The sequence below is a fragment of the Oncorhynchus keta genome, chromosome 11, assembly GCF_023373465.1.
Source record: "Oncorhynchus keta strain PuntledgeMale-10-30-2019 chromosome 11, Oket_V2, whole genome shotgun sequence".
NCBI lineage: Eukaryota > Metazoa > Chordata > Actinopteri > Salmoniformes > Salmonidae > Oncorhynchus > Oncorhynchus keta.
The window spans coordinates 52,367,056-52,387,507 of NC_068431.1; the positions used below are offsets into that span (position 1 = coordinate 52,367,056).

General features: G+C 41.1%; 1 protein-coding gene across 4 annotated transcripts in view; it reads right to left on the reverse strand.

The window, feature by feature from the left end:
- Positions 1-2,251: 2,251 nt before the first annotated feature.
- Positions 2,252-20,452, reverse strand: part of LOC118390578 (G protein pathway suppressor 2-like) — a 33,077-nt gene continuing 14,876 nt past the window's right edge. For 3 of the 4 annotated variants that reach the window (XM_035781271.2, XM_035781270.2, XM_035781272.2), the window contains 4 exons: positions 19,116-19,192; positions 18,802-18,897; positions 18,427-18,510; positions 2,252-2,934 (listed from right to left, as the gene is read on the reverse strand). In XM_035781271.2, the coding sequence (XP_035637164.1) occupies positions 2,854-2,934; positions 18,427-18,510; positions 18,802-18,897; positions 19,116-19,192 (338 nt within the window). In that variant the 3' untranslated portion in view covers positions 2,252-2,853. The remainder of the gene's footprint in view (positions 2,935-18,426; positions 18,511-18,801; positions 18,898-19,115; positions 19,193-20,452) is intronic. The other variant, XR_004826968.2, reaches the window with a different exon arrangement.

A 20,452-nucleotide genomic window follows, 5' to 3' on the forward strand; every position in this document is an offset into this window, starting at 1 on the left:
AAATTATGAGAAGATGCTTTTATAGATTCAAATGAACAGAATACAAACCATTTACATGTCCACTTCACCGATCATACACCCACCTTCATATGAACTTGGACAGTGAAGCTACATTTTTTTTACATTTGGCTCTATACTCCAGCATGTTGAATTTTCATAAATATGTTTTAGCACTTTATGTATATAGACCCATCCGAGTGCCTTCATTTCTAAAACGGTAAATCAGATATGTATGAAAATACCCTCAAATAAAAAGGTGACAGTCTGTACGGTTGCCACCTATGAAACATTTTGATTTCAAAATGCTGGAGTAAAGAGCCATTTTAGCTTCACTTTCAAAACACAGGTACATGCTGGATTGCAATCCAAAAACACCAGAAAGAGTAGTGTGACGATTGCAGAGCCTCCATTTCTTTATATTAACTGAAAAAGTAGATAGACGTTTCAGTGGATATTTCATCATTTTCTTGACCATCTCAAAGTCAATACAGGCTACATAGTTATAAAATCCAACTTTTCAAACAAACTTTTGATATAATCAGATAAATGTGTAGACAAATACTTTACAGGGAAAACAGAGAGATTCTCTGAACATCCCTTTCTGCTTCTCTACCTCATGGGCACATACAATGGCTCTCTGTCACAGGCACATTCCGGACATGGTGAACAAGACTGACAAACAATACATAACTAACAAAACCAATACATGCAAGTAAATAATACATATATAATTCATTCAAATAATTATTGTAGATAATAGGCAGAATCTACCGCACACTTAAGTCAGATTAGTGAAGGCGCTGGAGGCAAATCGCTAAACTGGAGAAACAGGGAAAAAAACCTATCCACACACTTCGACAGATGCAAATGAATTTTAATAGTAGCTAAGCTGTCGGTCAGTCGACCTTTACCTTAAAGTAAATTATTCAAATAATTCATAAAATACTTTAAAAGCCTAAACACTAATGTATCAGTGTAAAATATATTTCTCAGATAGAAAAATGGGACTAATTACGTTAAAAACCTCCGAAACCATACGTTTAATTGAAATATGTATAAATTAACAATTAAAATTGCTCGACTGCGTAGCGTGTTCATCGAATATATCAATGGCAACCTACTCCTGCAATTGAATCACCCACCTGTCATCGGTGACGCCTGGAAAAGTAGTAGAGAAAGAGGTCTCCGTGAGTGGGTTTGAAACTCTGGGGAGATGGAAAGATTGAGGGGTTGCATAGAGATCCATGATAAACAATAGTGAACAAAAGACGTAAAATTGCTCCTATAATTCTGACTAAAAGCCCGGAAATAGGAGGTTTGGTCTGGGTATAGTCAAATAGAAGGTCAAAACATCAGGAAAAGAGCATCATTGGTAACCAATTGTATTGCTTGAACAGTTTCGGAAGTAGAAATCAACCGTTTTTTTATTTTTTTTAAATAAAGGAACACCCTCAAGAAGACCCCGTTATCTGTGAGGAAAATGTATAAACTTGAAGGATATTAGCCGATAGCCACCATGATTGAATGACAAATATAGGAAGAAAAGAAAATTGAGTAGTTGACGTCAAATGGAAAAGGAAAAAGCTATATACGAGAGAGAAAAAGGAAAACAAATATAAATATAAACACTCGCTCACTCCAAAAGCAACTGTACAAAATTCACAAAGATACATCACCCACATAAAAAGTCAAGTCATCCCAGTGCTTTCAACTACAAGAAAAAAGACTCAGTGATTCATTCAAATAACACACTGGTTTCAGTTTCATCAGTCCCATAGCAATGTGAAGAGTAAAATCCAGAAGGGAACAGGTCGAATCCAAAAACAGTAGGCTATATTTTGATATCTATCTCGACCTACTTATTTTCTCTTAAGTTGAAATCTGAAACATGACGAGTCACTGGAGAGCAGGCCATTTTTTTGTCATTTTTCGCGCTCTCCCTCTCTTCCTAACCACTAAAAAGTGCATAATCAACTTCCGCCCTTCTTCTCTCTCACAGACTGGCATATATTCAAGACTCTTCTGCATGTGATCCTTTAACACTTTGTTTTATGCTTTACTTCTTGTGAATGACCTCTCCTTAGATTCATCGCTGTATGAATAAATGTTTCTATTCCAAGCCATCATCTCAAAGTTCTTTCTTTCGTTTTTACAAAGATTAAGACCTTCACTTCCCTCCCACATATCTTGTCACATGTTCTCTTCTTACACATCACCATACGCCTCTGCATTAAATAAAAGCCATCGCATGTTTAATTTTCAAGTGCAATTTAATAAAATTAGTAGATTTTCATTTAAAAAGTTTAGGAAAATATGGCTTCCACAAATGCAGCATGTTTATTAAGTGAATCGAAGAGTTCTTCCTTGCAAATGATCATTTCCTCCATGGGCCCTGAGAAGGGTTTACATTAATCATTTAAAATGTTTTAAATAAGATTAAGAACAAATATTACGAGTATTTTAAGAGGCCTTCATTATCAGTAAAAAGTGAATAGCACAGAGTACTGAAGCTTGGGTTCATTTGCTAACACATCAACAATGAAAACAGCACCATTGTTTGGAATGCAAATATTATCATTCTGAATCTACCAATTCTCTATCATAGTATGTCATGATTGAGACCCCCGTTATGAAACAAAGCTTATCTATTGAAATTCAGATTTTGTTATATAACATTTTAAAAACATGCTAATGCATACTGAAAGTAGTCAATATACACATTATGGGATATAATGCAACATTTTGGCAGAAGAAACGCTACATTGATGTACTATTTCAGCAGTTAAAGTTGAAGCCTACATCTGTGCGGAGAATGATGCCAATCCCTAATTGCTGGTGGTGGTTGTTGCCAGTTTACTTGGTGTGGTGGTAGAACCTCTGTCCTGATTGGCTGTGGGAAAGGTAGGCATGCCGAGGAGAGCTCTGAAACGTTGCCTGTAAAAGACAAACAAGAAAGCATGAATAGATCCTTTAGAAACATCATACCATAGAAGTATAATTTAGTTATGCCATTTGTAAGCATCACGTCTAACTAAGCATGAGAATGACGAGTCAGTCAAATCAAAGCTAGGGTGCATCTAGCCTAAAAGTGACAAATACTCTATTCCATATTGTGACTAATGTTGATTTTCATGATGTATTCCTAGTATTTCGTCAAAGCCATTACCATTGGCCATTTGATCTACCTGGCAGCACCAAGGCTGTAATGGGTTTTGCTGCCCAGGTAGGTAGGGTTGTGATAGGTAGGGCTCTGCATTTAGGGAGAGTTATAAACTGACCTCAAGAGGCTGATAGTGCATCTTCTCACACCACGTGTGAATTAATTGTCACCCGTGCATACCATAATTATATAACAGAATTATTCAATTAGTCCAAAATAAATTCCCAACCATGTGGATTGACTTCAAAAAGGAAATTACTGTCAACACTTATTCCAGAGAAGAGGCAAAGTTGCAGGGTCTCTGCCCAAAATCTGCAGATTGAGCAGACTTGGTCAGCGTTAAGCAGACCAAGTGAGGAGTTTTTGTATTGGGGGGGGCAATGAGTGTCGAATTTGGTAAAGGTAAGTGATTTGCTATTTTGATACAGTAGTTTAAGGCTTATTGGATCAAATAGAAGTTCCATAGTGCTTAGATTGTTAGCATTGTATTAAATATTTTCTACAAAAAGATCATTGTCTAGCTAGAATGTTCCCACTTGATCTCGCCTCCTTCCACCTGCCTTTCACCTTTGCGGACATGCATTTCTATTGTTTGAGCCCTGTTCCCGGAGAAATACCGTCCTGTAGGATTTCACTCCAGCCCTAATCTAGCACACCTGATTCTAATAATTAGCTGGTTGATAAAATGAATCAGGTTAGTTACAACTGGGGTTGGATTGAAATACTAAAGGAAAGTAGCTCTCCAGGAACAGGGTTGGAGAACCCTGGTTTGAGGGGTCAGTCAAACATCTTGTATAAAAGTATGTATTTCTAAAATGGTCAATTGTAAACACCATATTAAGGTTCATTGCATGACAAAAAATTAGCAGGTCTATTTCGTTCCAGTAGATAGCCTAATCTGTCCATCCACAAATTACCTGTGGCAAGATGGTGGCATAACACCAGACAACAGAAAGAGCTGGCCACTACTATCCCAGAGATGACCTCTGCCCTCGACTTGCAATTAAAACAGTAAATTAATTTTTATTTGATTTATTTCACCTTTATTTAACCAGGTAGGCAAGTTGAGAACACGTTGTCATTTACAATTGCGACCTGGCCAAGATAAAGCGGTTCGACACATACAACAGAGTTACACATGGAGTAAAATAAACATAGTCAATAATACAGTAGAAAAATACATCTATATACAATGTGAGCAAATGAGGTGAGATAAGGGAGGTAAAGGCAAAAAAAAAAAAAAAGGCCATGGTGGCGAACTAAATACATTTACATTTTACATTTAAGTCATTTAGCAGACGCTCTTATCCAGAGCGACTTAAATTGGTGCATTCACCTTATGACATCCAATACAATATATAGCAAGGAAAACACTGGAATGGTAGATTCGCAGTGGAAGAATGTGCAAGGTAAAGATATAAATAATGGGGTGCAAAGGAGCAAAATAAATAAATACAGTAGGGGGAGAGGTAGTTTGGGCTAAATTATAGATGGGCTATGTACAGGTGCAGTAATCTGTGAGTTGCTCTGACAGCTGGTGCTTAAAGCTAGTGAGGGAGATAAGCGTTTCCAGTTTGAGATTTTTGTAATTAGTTCCAGTCATTGGCAGCAGAGAACTTGAAGGAGAGGTGGCCAAAGGAATAATTGGTTTTGGGGGTGACCAGAGAGATATACCTGCTGGAGCGCATGCTACAGGTGGGTGCTGCTATGGTGACCAGCGAGCTGAGATAAGGGGGGACTTTACCTAGCAGGGTCTTGTAGATGACCTGGAGCCAGTACGAGAGCGTACAGGTCGCAGAGGTGGGTAGTATATGGGGCTTTGGTGACAAAACGGATGGCACTGTGATAGACGGAATCCAATTAATTGAGTAGGGTATTGGAGGCTATTTTGTAGCCGAAGTCGAGGATTGGTAGGATGGTCAGTTTTACAAGGGTATGTTTGGAAGCATGAATGAAGGATGCTTTGTTGCGAAATAGGAAGCCAATTCTATATTTAACTTTGGATTGGAAATGTTTGATGTGAGTCTGGAAGGAGAGTTCAGTCTAACCAGACACCTAGGTATTTGTAGTTGTCCACATATTCCAAGTCAGAACCGATCAGAGTAGTGATGTAGGACGGACGGGCAGGTGAAGGCAGCGATCGGTTGAAGAGCAGGCATTTAGTTTTACTTGTATTTAAGAGCAATTGGAGGCCACGGAAGGAGAGTTGTATGGCATTCAAGCTCGCCTGGAGGTTAGATAGCACAGTGTCCAAGGACGGGCCGGAAGTATATAGAATGGTGTCGTCTGCGTAGAGGTGGATCAGGGAATCGCCCGCAGCAAGAGCAACATCATTGATATATACAGAGAAAAGAGTCGGCCCGAGAATTGAACCCTGTGGCACCCCCATAGAGACTGCCAGAGGACCGGACAGCATGCCCTCCGATTTGACACACTGAACTCTGTCTGCAAAGTAGTTGGTAAACCAGGCAAGGCAGTCATCAGAAAAACCGAGGCTACTGAGTCTGCCGATAAGAATATGGTGATTGACAGAGTCGAAAGCCTTGGCAAGGTCGATGAAGACGGCTGCACAGTACTGTCTTTTATCGATGGCGGTTATGATTTCGTTTAGTACCTTGAGCGTGGCTGAGGTGCACCCGTGACCGGCTCGGAAACCAGATTGCACAGCGGAGAAGGTACGGTGGGATTCGAGATGGTCAGTGACCTGTTTGTTGACTTGGCTTTCTAAGACCTTCGATAGGCAGGGCAGGATGGATATAGGTCTGTAACTGTTTGGGTCCAGGGTGTCTCCCAATTTGAAGATGGGGATGACTGCGGCAGCTTTCCAATCCTTGGGGATCTCAGACTATATGAAAGAGAGGTTGAACAGGCTGGTAATAGGGGTTGCGACAATGGCGGCGGATAGTTTCAGAAATAGAGGGTCCAGATTGTCAAGCCCAGCTGATTTGTACGGGTCCAGGTTTTGCAGCTCTTTCAGAACATCTGCTATCTGGATTTGGGTAAAGGAGAACCTGGAGAGGCTTGGGCGAGTAGCTGCGGGGGGCGGAGCTGTTGGCAGAGGTTGGAGTAGCCAGGCGGAAGGCATGGTCAGCCATTGAGAAATGCTTGTTGAAGTTCTCGATAATCATGGATTTATCGGTGGTGACCGTGTTACCTAGCCTCCGTGCAGTGGGCAGCTGGGAGGAGGTGCTCTTGTTCTCCATGGACTTCACAGTGTCCCAGAACTTTTTGGAGTTGGAGCTACAGGATGCAAATTTCTGCCTGAAGAAGCTGGCCTTAGCTTTCCTGACTGACTGCGTGTATTGGTTCCTGACTTCCCTGAACAGTTGCATATCGCGGGGACTATTCGATGCTATTGCAGTCCGCCACAGGATGTTTTTGTGCTGGTCGAGGGCAGTCAGGTCTGGAGTGAACCAAGGGCTATATCTGTTCTTAGTTCTGCATTTTTTGAACGGAGCATGCTTATCTAAAATGGTGTGGAAGTTACTTTTAAAGAATGACCAGGCATCCTCAACTGACGGGATGAGGTCAATGTCCTTCCAGGATATCCGGGCCAGGTCGATTAGAAAGGCCTGCTCACAGAAGTGTTTTAGGGAGCGTTTGACAGTGATGAGGGGTGGTCGTTTGACTGCGGCTCCGTAGCGGATACAGGCAATAAGGCAGTGATCGCTGAGATCCTGGTTGAAGACAGCGGAGGTGTATTTGGAGGGCAAGTTGGTCAGGATGACGTCTATGAGGGTGCCCTTGTTTACATATTTAGGGTTGTACCTGGTGGGTTCCTTGATGATTTGTGTGAGATTGAGGGCATCGAGCTTAGATCGTAGGACTGCCGGGGTGTTAAGCATATCCCAGTTTAGGTCACCTAACAGAACAAACTCTGAAGCTAGATGAAGGGCGATTAATTCCCAAATGGTGTCCAGGGCACAGCTGGGAGCGGAGGGGAGGGTCGGTAGCAGGCGGCAACAGTGAGAGACTTATTTCTGGAGAGATTAATTTTTAGAATTAGAAGTTCGAACTGTTTGGGTATGGACCTGGAAAGTATGACATTACTTTGCAGGCTATCTCTGCAGTAGACTGCAACTCCTCCCCCTTTGGCAGTTCTATCTTGACGGAAAATTTTATAGTTGGGTATGAAAATCTCCGATTTTTTGGTGGCCTTCCTGAGCCAGGATTCAGACACGGCAAGGACATCAGGGTTAGCAGAGTGTGCTAAAGCAGTGAGTAAAACAAACTTAGGGAGGAGGCTTCTGATGTTGACATGCATGAAACCAAGGCTTTTTCGATCACAGAAGTCAACAAATGAGGGTGCCTGGGGACATGCAGGGCCTGGGTTTACCGCCACATCACCCGCGGAACAGAGGAGGAGTAGTATGAGGGTGCGGCTAAAGGCTATCAAAACTGGTCGCCTAGAGCGTTGGGGACAGAGAATAAAAGGAGCAGATTTCTGGGCATGGTAGAATATATTCAGGGCATAATGCTCAGACATGGGTATGGTGGGGTGCGGGTACAGCGGAGGTAAGCCCAGGCACTGGGTGATGATGAGAGAGGTTGTATCTCTGGACATGCTGGTTGTAATGGGTGAGGTCACCGCATGTGTGGGAGGTGGGACAAAGGAGGTATCAGGGGTATGAAGAGTGGAACTAGGGGCTCCATTGTAAACTAAAACAATGATAACTAACCTGAACAACAGTATACAAGGCATATTGACATTTGAGAGAGACATACAGCGAGGCATACAGTAATCACAGGTGTTGAATTGGGAGAGCTAGCTAAAACAGTAGGTGAGACAACAACAGATAATCAGCTAGCACAACAGCAGGTAAAATGGCGTTGACTAGGCAGGGAGGGTCGGATTAACTACACAGAGTCTGAGTGCGGCTGGGGCCGACAGATAAAACATAAACAAGCAGAATGGAGTACCGTGATTAATGAACAGTCCAGCATGCATCAGCTATGTAGCCAAGTGATCAGTGTCCAGGGGGCAGGGGAGCTAGAGTGGCGAGTATTATGCAGGTAAAAAAAACTGGCTGGCTGTGCAGAAGGTAAAGGCCGCTAGCAGTGGCTAACAATGACTAAATATCTTGTAGCTAGTTTTTTTTAAAAACGTTTTTTTAACCTTTATTTAACCAGGCAAGTCAGTTAAGAACATGTTCTTATTTTCAATGACGGCCTGGGAACAGTGGGTTAACTGCCTGTTCAGGGGCAGAACGACAGATTTGTACCTTGTCAGCTCGGGGGTTTGAACTCGCAACCTTCTGGTTACTAGTCCAACGCTCTAACCACTAGGCTACGCTGGTTAGCTTCTGGAGGTTCTTGAATGTGTTCAAAAAATTTAAAATAATAGCGATTCCGTATCACATTGGGTGAGGCAGGTTACCGGAAGGTATAATCGAATTAAAAATCGAAAAGAGATTGAAAGTAAATATGGGTCCGGTGAGTGGTTGGGACGCGGCGATTCAGACGGTTAGCAGGCCTGTGCTAACAAGCTAACAGTTAGTAGGCCGGGGCTGAACAAGCTAACAGTTAGCAGACCGAATTAGCAAGCAAGGAGATAGCAAGGGCTAGAAAGTTACCCTTTGGGGGACGTCGCGATGGGGTGAGTCTGTTTATGCCTCTTCATGCGGTGACATCGATATACCGGTCGTGGGTCCGGATATTGTAGCCCAGGAGTATGCTTCGGTGGTAGCACAGGAGCTCTGGCCGGGCTAGCTTCAGGCTAAATGGATGGAAACGCTAACCAGGAGTAATCATCCGGGGTTGCAGTTAGCTAGTTGTGAAGATCCAGCTGAAAATGTTCCGTTTGCGGCGGGAATCCGGGGATAAAAAAATAATAATAGGTCCGTTATGCTCTGGTTAGAGTCGCGTTGTTCGAACTGGCGAGAGCTTTCCGCGCTAAAGGTTAGCTGATGACCGGTTAGCTGAAGACCGCTAGCAATGTTTTGCTGACTGATAGCTGGTAGTTAGCTGGCTAGCTTCAGTTGAGGGGTTCCGGATCCGAAGTAAATATAAATACTTTAGAAAAAAAGCAGATCCGCGCTACATTGGGTGAGGCGGGTTGCAGGAGAGTATTTAGAAGTTGAGGTTTAGCAAAATGTTTTAAAAGATATCCGAAGAAAAATATGTTTAAAAAAAACAAAACAATATATACAAGGGGCACGACAAGACGTCTGACTGCTACACCATCTTGGATTGTAATTGGATTGTAACTTTCTGAAGGACAGAGTTTTGAAAGCAGTGGAATTACAGTACGATAGCTAAGGAGATGGACATAATTCTGGCTTTTGATTGCAAATATGCAGAGGGAGTCGAAAAAAGAACACACAGAAGGCACCGGATCAAATCTTCAAACTAAGGGCAACCATGTTATCCGTGACAGAGGGAGAAGCGTCCATCCACGTAAGAGAGTCTAGCTAGCTACATTTTTAGATATTACACGCCTCTAATTTTGTCAGAAAGTCGATTTCAGTTGAAGTGAAAATGTACTGTTAGCTAGCTAGCTAGCTAGCTAGCTAACGTTACATGTATGATCTGTGTCGTAATATTATTCATATCTCAGAGCCATTTGCATTGTTAGTTATAGCGTAATGTTAGCTAGCTAACATTGAACCTGGTTGGTTAGCTACCTGCAGATTCATGAAGAGTAGTAACATTATGAGTTGGGATTATGGTTCATTGTTTAGCCAATGTCTAAACAAAAAAAGACTCCACTATGGAAGTAACTATTAAAATAGAATGTTTATGATGTCATTGCGACAACTGTCGATAAACGTAACTGGTAAATCCGCTCTGGCTATCTACTCCGATTTCAGAGCACTCATCTGAGACTGCCAGAGTGCAGAATAACTGACGAATTTACAAACGCTCAACACCCGTTGAATATGGCCTGTACCAGTAAACGTTGGCAAAAAAAGTCTAATTAAATTGTTACCAGCAGCAGAGTCGCAGTCACCAACACTCTGGTTAACATAAACCAACCTAACCAGCTCTGTTAGGGCAAGTAAATTGGTCAGAATGAGCTGTTCTCTTTTGTGTATGGAATTAGCTAGCAAGCTAGCCAACGTTAGCCAGTTAGCTTGGGTGCATGACTGCTTGTTAGGTCAGAACGCTCGGATCAACCCCTCAACCCAGTGTGCGCTCTGAACACTCCGAGAGCGAAACACTGAATTTACGAACAGCCAATCTGACAACGCTCTGAGTTTACGAACGCCCAGAGCACACTCTGGAACTACAGATGAAATTTATGAACACACCGGTAGTCAACACTGACTTTCAACTCCCTCCAAAGACTTGTTGTGGACAGGTGTCTTTTATACTGATAACAAGTTCAAACAGGTGCCATTAATATAGGTAACGAGTGGAGGACAGAGGAGCCTCTTAAAGAAGAAGTTACAGGTCTGTGAGAGCCAGAAATCTTGCTTGTTTGTAGGTGACCAAATACTTATTTTCCACCATAATTTGAAAATAAATTCATTAAAAATCCTACAATATGATTTTCTGGATTTTTTGCCCCTCATTTTGTCTGTCATAGTCGAAGTGTACCTATGATGAAAATTACAGGCCTTATCTTTTTAAATGGGAGAACTTGCACAATTGGTGGCTGACAATATTTTTTTGCCCCACTGTACATAGCCATGGAATCACCGGTCACTAATAATGGAACACTAGTCACTTTAATATTTACATACTGCTTTACTCATTTCATATGTAAATACTGTATTCCGTTCTGCTGTATTTTAGTCAATGCCACTCTGACATTGCTCGTCCTAATATTGATATATTTCTTAATTCCATTATTTTACTTTTAGATGTGTGTGTATCGTTGTGAATTGTTAGATATTACTGCACTGTTGGAACACAAGCATTCCGCTACACAATTAAAGAAGATAATCAGAACTGGAAATGTTAACTGCTGTAGAGCGTTCTCAACAAACACTTCTCAGACCAGGTAGTCAAGACAGAACTTAATTTATTGATAAGGCAGAGAGAAGAATTTCCCATCCATCGAGTTAGACTCAACCATGACTCCATGGTAATCATCCCAGTCTTTTACTGGCCAACAAGCTATGCATAATGATCAATTAGCCGATATAGCTACTACTGAATCAGACACAGTGGAATTATCAGAACCCAAATTAATTAAAGAACCTTACACCACTGATTGTTAATCCACATCAAGCCAGACTAAGCCCTTTCTAAAATAATGAAGAACTACTCTTCTCAACAGAGGAAGCCACCTTGCCGGGAGCCCAAATCTCTTTCAAAGAACTCAAAAGAGCATTGGATAGCATGAATAAAGGCAAAATCACCTGGATGAGATGGTATTCCCTGAGGTCCATTTAAAATTTTAGAATCAATTAGGTCCACTACTGCTCGGAATTAACACAGCCGTTCATTTGGAAGAGATGTGAAGACAGCACTAACGTCACTTTTTTTTTTTAAAGGATGCCACCCAGTTCTCACTATCGCCCCCTATCTTTGATAAACACAGATATTAAATATTAAAGAGTTTTTCAAAATGTTATCATCCCATTTCGAGACTTTACTACCCAAATTGGTCTACAAGGACGAAAGCAGGTTTGTTAAACATTTATCCTCTGCAACCTCCGACTATTACACATCTTAAATGCTTCATATGAAACAGCTCCTTGGGCTGTTTTATCTCTCAATGCAGAAAAATCTTTTGATAGACTAGATTAGTCATATCTTTGGTGTGTCTTGGAACATACAGTTCCAGTCACACAACTACTCATTCAAGGGTTTTTATTTTTACTATTTTATACATTGTAGAATAATAGCGAAAACATCAAAACTATGAAATAACATATGGAATAATGTAGTAACCAAAACAAGTGTTATACAAATCCAAATATATCTTATATTTGAGATTCTTTAAAGTAGCCACCCTTGTCTTGAAGCCAGCTTTGCAGACTCTTGGCATTCTCTTAACCAGCTTCATGAGGTAGTCACCTGGAATGCATTTCAATTAACAGGTGTGCCTTGTTAAAAAGTTAATTTGTGGAAATTCTTTCCTTCCTTAACTTCTCTAGGGTAGGGGGCAGCATTTGGAATTTTGGATGAAAAGCACGCCCAAATTAAACTGCCTTCTACTCAGGCCCAGGAGATAGGATATGCATATAATTAGTAGATTTGGATTGAAAACACTAAAGTTTCCAAAACTGTTCAAATAATGTCTGAGTATAACAGAACTGATTTGGCAGGTGAAAACCTGAGAAAAATCCATTCAGGAAGTAGGATGTTGTTTTGTTTGTAGTGTTCTATTCAATGCCATTACAGTATCCATTGACTTAGGACTCAAATTGCAGTTCCTATGCCTTCCACTAGATGTCAACAGTCTTTAGAAATTGTTTCAGGCTTGTACTCTGAAAAACGAGGGAGTAAGAGCAGTCTGAATGAGTGGACCCTGCCGTATCACAGAGCTATTTCATGCGCACGACCGAGAGAGTGCCTTCCTTGTTTACCTTTTATATTGACAACTTTATTGTCCGGATGAAATATTATCAATTATTTAGGCTAAACACAACCTTAGGATTGAATATAAACATCGTTTGACGTTTCTATGAACTTTACGGATAAAATCCAAATCGTTTGTCTGCCTATTGTGAATGCGTTTGAGCCTGTGGATTACTGAAGAAAATGCGAACAAAAGAGGTTTTTGGAGAGAAAGAGAGACTTGATCGAACAAAAGGAACATTTATTGAATAAATTAAGTGCAAACATGTGAAGATCATCAAAAGGTAAGTGATTAATTGTATCTCTATTTCTGACTTGTGTCACTCTTCTACTTGGCTGGTTACTGTTTGTAATGATTTGTCTGCTGGGCTATGTTCTCAAATAATTGTAAGGTACGCTTACGCCGTAAACATTTTTGAAATCTGACAGTGGTTGGATTCACAAGAAGTTAATCTTTAAACCTATGTAAAATAGTTTTATCTTTCCTGAATTTTTATAATGAGTATTTCTGTATTTGAATTTGGCGCTCTGCAATCTCACTGGATGTTGGCCAGGTGAGACGCTAGCGTCCCACATACCCTAGAGATGTTAATGCGTTTGAGCCAATCAGTTGTGTTGTGACAAGGTAGGGGTGGTATACAGAAGAGCCCTATTTGGTAAAAGACCAAGTCCATATTATAGCAAGAACAGTTCAAATAAGCAAAGAGAAACGACAGTCCATCATTACTTTAAGACATTAAGGTCAGTCAATGGGGAACATTTCAAGAACTTTCAACGTTTCTTCATGTGCAGTCACAAAAACCATCAAGCGCTATGATGAAACTGGCTCTCATGAGGACCGCCACAGGAAAGAAAGACCCAGAGTTACCTCTGCTGCAGAGAATAAGTTCAACTCAGCTCAGATTGCAGCCCAAATAAATGCTTCAGAGTTCAAGTAACAGACACATCTCAACATCAACTTAAATGGAAACTATGTGAAATCAGGCATTCATGGTCAAATTGTTGCAAAACCACTATTAGAGGACACCAATAAGAAGAAGAGACATGCTTGGGCCAAGAAACACAAGCAATGGACATTAGACCGGTGGAAATCTGTCCTGTGCTCTGATGAGTCCGAATTTGAGATGTTTGGTTACAACTGCTGTGTATCTGTGAGACACAGAGTAGGTGAACGGATGATCTTCCATGTGTGGTTCCCACTGTAAAGCATTGAGGAGGTGTTATGGTGTTGGGGTGCTTTGCTGGTGACAGTGATTTATTTAGAATTCAAGGCACATTGAACTAGCATGGCTGCCACAGCATTCTGCAGTGATACCCCATCCCATCTGATTTGCACTTAGTGGGACTATCATTTGTTTTTCAACAGGACAATGACCCACCTCCAGGCTGTGTAAGGGATATTTAACCAAGGAGGAGAGTGATGAAGTTCTGCATCAGATGACCTGGCCTCCACAATCACCCAACCTCAACCCAATTGAAATGGTTTGGGATGAGTTGGACTACAGAGTGAAGGAAAAGCAGCCAACAATTGCTCAGTATGTGTGGAAATTCCTTCAAGACTGTTGAAAAAGTATTCCTCATTGAAGCTGGTTAAGAGAATGCCAAAACTGTGCAAAGCTGTCAAGGGTGGCTACTTTGAAGAATCTAAAATACATTTTGATTTGTTTACAGTTTTTTGGTTCCTTCATGATTCCATATGTGTTATTTCATAGTGTTGATGTCTTCACTATTATTCTACGTTGTAGAAAATAGTGAAAAATTCATAAAAACCCTTGAATGAGTAGGTTTCCAAAATTCTGACTGGTACTTTGTGAATTGGTAAAATTTTGTAAAATACTATATGCCAATCCCTCAGCCATAGTTATAACAGGTAATATCTGCACTGCTCCTTTTATAATCACTAGAAGCAGCAGACAAGGTGAGAGAGCTGCTATTATTATTATTATCCATGGAACCCCTGGCTCAGACAATTCGTCAAATCGAAAGTAACACCACTTTCCCTCAAATCTACTGAGGACTTAATTTCATTATATGCAGAAGACATTTTACTATAACTAGACAATCTTTTAATCACCCTCGAACACATTGAAAATCATAGATTAATTTTATAACTTGAGATGAAGCTGAATTACAGTGCATTCGGGAAGTTTAGACCCCTTCACTTTTTCCACGTTTTGATACAATTTCTATTTTTGCAAATGTATTAAAAACTACATAAGCATTCAGAACATACATTTACATTACATTTAAGTCATTTAGCAGACGCTCTTATCCAGAGCGACTTACAAATTGGTGCATACACCTTATGACATCCAGTGGAACAGCCACTTACATTTACTCAGTATTTTGTTTAAGCACCTTTGGCAGCTATTACAGCCTCAAGTCTTCTTGGGTATGGTGCTACAAGCTTGGCACACCAGTATTTGGGGAGTTTCTCCCATTCTACTCTGCAGATCCTCTCAAGCTTTGTCAGGCTGGATGGGGAGCATCGCTGCACAGCTATTATCAACTATCTCCAGAGATGTTCTACCGGGTTCAAGTCCGGGCCACTCAATGACATTCAGAGACTTGTCCCGAAGTCACTCCTGCATCATCTTGGCTGGGTGCTTAGTGTTGCTGGCTTGTTGGAAGGTGAACCTTTGTCCCAGTCTGAGGTCCTGAGCGCTCTGGAGCAGCAAGATCTCTCTGTACTTTGCTCCGTTCATCTTTCCCTCGACACTGACTAGTCCCTGCTGCTGAAAAACATCCCCACAGCATGATGCAGCCACCACCATGCTTCTCCGTAGGGATAGTATTGGCCAGGTGATGAGCGGTGCCTGGTTTCCTCCAGACGGGACGCTTGGCATTCAGGCCAAAAACTTTCATCTGGGTTTCATCAGACCAGAGAATCCTGTTTCAAGATCTGAGAGTCCTTTAGATGCCTTTTGGAAAACTCCAAGCGGGCTGTCATGTGCCTTTTATTGAGTAGTGGCTTCCGTCTGGCCACTCTACCATAAACTCTGGAGATCTGTCAGAATGACCATCGAGTTCTTGGTCACCTCCCTGACCAAGGCCCTTCTCTCCCAATTGCTCAGTTTGGCCGGGTGGCCAGCTCTAGTAAGACTCTTGGTGGTTCCAAACTTTTTCAATTTAAGAATTATGGAGGCCACTGTATTCTTGGGGACCTTCAATGCTGCATAAATGTTTTGGTACCATTCCCCAGATCTGTGCCTCGACAGAATCCTGTCTTGGAGCTCTACGGACAATTCCTTCGACATAATGGCTTGGTTTTTGCTCTGACGTGCACTGTGTACACACACACACACTGACCAATCGAATTTACCACAGGTGGAGTCCAATCAAGTTGTAGAAACATTTCAAGGATGATCAATAGAAACAGGATGCACCTGAGCTCAGGTGAGGCTCATAGCAAAGGGTCTGAATACTTGTGAAAATACGGTATTTAATTTTTTTTAATTTTTTTTATACATTTGCAAAAATTTCTAAACCTGTTTTCGCTTTGTCATTATGTGGTAGTGTGTGTAGATTGAGGATTTTTCATTTAATCCACTTTAGAATAAGGCTGTAAGGTAACAAAACGTGGGAAAAGTGAAGGGGTTTGAATACTTTCCGAATGCAACGTAAATAGACATTTGATTAAAATAAATCTATATACATCTTTCATTCACTATAGAAATTAATGTAAAAACTTAAAAATGGAGAGGAAATCGCGATAACAGACGACAGTCTCAACCTTAGCCTACATAACATTCTAAAGCATTAAAAAAAAACATAAAGAAATAATAACGTAACCTAGGCTAGCACATGTGAATAGAGTTTTAGTATGGTTACGCTAATTGTCCATTGTGATAATAACCGATAATGATTGGCACTGGTGAATAAAATACTTGACCATACGATGACGCGGTTCTTTCAACATCAACGGAATTGTTTGAAACTGAGAGATATTTGTAATTGTACATTTGCAGAGCTTTTCCAGAACGGATTAATTTCGCTGCGGTTTGGTTTTGCATGGTGTGTGTATTGGTCCAGTTCTAATATTCTCTGGTGAAATTTGAAACAGAAGATAACCGCAGACTGCTTACCTTCCAACTGACCATTTGTTGGGGATTTTTTAAAATTCTGTATTGCCTTGAGAAATGTATGAGCTGGTTGATTGAAACTATTTTCAGAGTAAACCGGGTTATAATATGGAGTTGAGTTTCTTTGACCTGATGAAATGTATCCACACATTTACAGTTAACTGTCTGGTCTGTGCAGTGTACCTCATGTGTCAATGACTGCTAGTTCTGTTTTGACTTTATTGTAGGTGAGATGAATTCTGGATTTGTGTCTCTCAAACCACTGGATGAGGTCTAGTCGGCTCTTTGCATGTTAAGCAATTAGAGAAAGTTGCTTCTGCAAACCCTCAGCGTTAACCAACAACTTCTCCACTCTTAAGAGATCTGCTTCTCCGCCTCCACAAATCATGAGTAAAAGTGCAGGTACTCTCTGAATGATATCCGACAGCTTTGTACCAGGTACCCCATCGGGTTTTACATGGCTCGGGAGGAAGCTGTGTCAGCAGAGGGGAACTTGTTTCTGTAATGGGTCTCTGAGATGCTCTTTCTATCTAAGCTTTCTTCCTGGGCAATGTTTGAAGATGTTATTGATGACTGCAGCAAGTTTGTCAACCTCTGGGAAATGAGTTTGCCAGATATTGCTGGCAAGAGCCACAACACGGGTATTGCCAGTCAAACGCAACAATTTGATAACAACCCCCACAGAATGTAATTGCATGAATTCACCATGCATCTTGAATTGTCTGACACAAATCGAGTTATCTTTTTAAAATCAACCTAATAATATTGTAGACATGTTTAAATACTTTCAGACAGTGTTGAATAGTGCACTCCCTATAAATACACTATCAGCCAGAACAACTTTTCAATCTTCACCCAGCTCTCCTTGCAAGACAATCAAAATATGAACATATTGATCCAGTGTGTCAATTGAGTCGTCCAGTGTGTCAGTTTTAGTTCCTCTTCGTGTTTTGTGGCTACCTTTGGTAGATGTCGACTCCTGAGTTGGCTCCACCTAGGGACTGTGCCTCTGTTTTTCACATGTTTATATTTAATGAATGCGCGCATTTCGGGGTTATCAACTTTTTCTAGAGGGATGTTGGCACTTGCGAAACCCTCCACCATATCCTCCAGGACCACCCACCTGACTAAACGATCTTGGCCAGTAGTCCTAGAATTCTTATGAGACGGCGTAATGTTATTTCAAATGTCCGTCTATCCTGTCTTTGTGTTTACGAGCTAATGCTAAGTTGCATGTTTGGCTGAATATATTGTCGTCATCTGCAAAGAGCGTCCCTGTGGAGTATTGGCGCGTACTTTTTCTTAAAGCTATATTCTTATTTTGGAACTTTTCTTTCTCCTTCCATGGTTGGTTTCATCGACTCTCCATTTTAACTGCCCCATTTTTATACCCACCGATGACCAGAAATTGAGTCAGTTGGAGAGGATCAGTTTGAGCAAAGTAAGGTGCAGAATCACTTATCTACAAAAAGAGTTCCTTGCCAAAAAAAAAATGTATTCGCAGAACTACGCCTCCAATGGATCAGGCGAACCCCCGCAAAACACGCGTGTACATCCAGCCATTGATTGATTGGAAACAGCTTGTGTCAAATATAATTTCCTAGAAATTTCTGACAGCTGCGTCACTAGCAGAATAAGGCTGGAAATACCGGTAAAAGCACAGTGCTACATATCATCAACCAACACTCCAGGCCCTAGTGATAGGATACTCACTGGGTGAGACTGCTGTGGAGGAGTTCCATGAGTGAAGCTTCCTGGAGAAGCCGGACGGGGGGGATGGGTGTATGGCAAGCCAGACTATTCACACAGAACAGGAGGAGCAAGAAAGGAAGACATGACGTTATGAATTGATAAGGATAACTGACTAAGTGGCTTTGTGGTGTGTAATACCAGAGGGAAGAGGGTAGTACATACAGCAGGGTTGTATTTATTAGGCACAAAATGGAAGAAAACTGAGTGAAATGGAGAGGTACTAACTACACCGGTCCAATAAGAAACTCTTGTTTCGTTCTTCATTGCAAAGCATTTTGCTACTTTTGTCCTAATGAAGACGACCCAGGGCAGGTGGGTAAAGAGGGTTGGCCTTACCTTGGCAGGAGGGATCTGCACTGTGAGGGAGGGGGTAGGCAGCAGGCCTGCAGCACTGGCATGAAGAGCCTGAGGGTGCACGGACCGTAGAGCACTCTGAAACCACCACAAAAATACAGCAGACAAAGATTAACGGACAGTTACGTGTGAGTTAACCACAGACAGCCCGTCCACAAACAGATACAGTACACTGCTTGTGATCAACCTCTAAAAAGGTTTGTTTGAACACTGTATGGTTTATAACACTTAACACCATATTATTTAATTGTGTGCAATGCTACACTTCCACTCTACAAGGGGCCCAACAAACTCACAGAGTCAGTGAAGCCAGATTGTTGATTGGCATGTTCCAGTTGCTTCTGTAGAGGGATCCCAGCACTAGGGATAAATCCTGGTGACAAAATACAGAATATGTATAAAAGAGAAAAATGGAGGGAAGCAAGAGAAGTGAGTAGTAGTTTAAGCAGAGCATGCGACTAACTTTATTTCCTCACCATCCTGGTACCATCTGGAAGTGCAATTTCAACTGTCCCAAACTGATCTTGAACGGTCCCAAAATTAAAATAGTTCCAAAAAAATGTTTTGATATGCCAACATGGGTCTTTTGCAGTGCTTTTAAATGAATTGGTGTATTTCTGAGACAAATACAGAGAGTCTATACTACATCAAGTTAATTTGTTAAGAAAAAAAACGTCTTATTTTGAATGAACACAGGCAAACATCCATTACATTATTAATAAATTACAATTGATTAACTGAACATGCTAACCACATGTATACAATATATCTAAGAGAGAACAAACAATGTTATTGTGAACTGGTTACGGAATAAACTTAAGACATTACATTCCACCAGCAGCTGCCCCCTTAAACTACAACATACAATAAAGAACGGCGTGTGTGTGAGCGAGTGTGTTCCGCAGCCTTCACTGTCTCCGATTCACACTCCCTCTTCAGTCAGTGAAGAATGGTCACCTTGACCTGATTGACCGCCACCACCTGCTAACAGCCAGGGACTAAAATGTACTTTTTGGTACACCAGCCACTGTGACAGGTATTCAGATTTTTACCAGCCCAGATAAAAATTAAATCTCTAAAATTACACCAACAAAACATTTTTAAAAAAAACACAGATGAGCACGCTTTGTAATGTTTCTAAATCATGTGTTAGTAGCAAGAAGTAGTGTGTTATGTTGTTTAATTTCATAAAACATTTTGTGACCTAAGTCTTTTAAACAGACACTTAAAATGTTCACCGTGGTAATGCATGTTTTCGCCTGTGAGATTGAGTCTGACTAGTACCCACATTGCTTCTCCCTAGCAGTTGAAACTCAAAACATTGAAAAACCTAGCTGGTGAACAAAACTATATAATTAGCCAAGGAACACAAGGACAAAGTCTCACTTCAGTAGACTTCCGTTTCAATTAAATTAAAACAAACATTTCTGCCTGTGCATAAATAGAATACCATAGTAGATAGCCATAGCCTCAGCTCTGGGCCGGTGGACACGCAGACAGGCTGAGAGAGTAAAATGTGCATTCTAATAGGCCTATTTGCCCAACATTGGAATGATATTCTAATACACATTTCCATAACCTACATAATTACGTATGCGATGCCGAGCCAGCCATATAATTATTTGAAACCTGG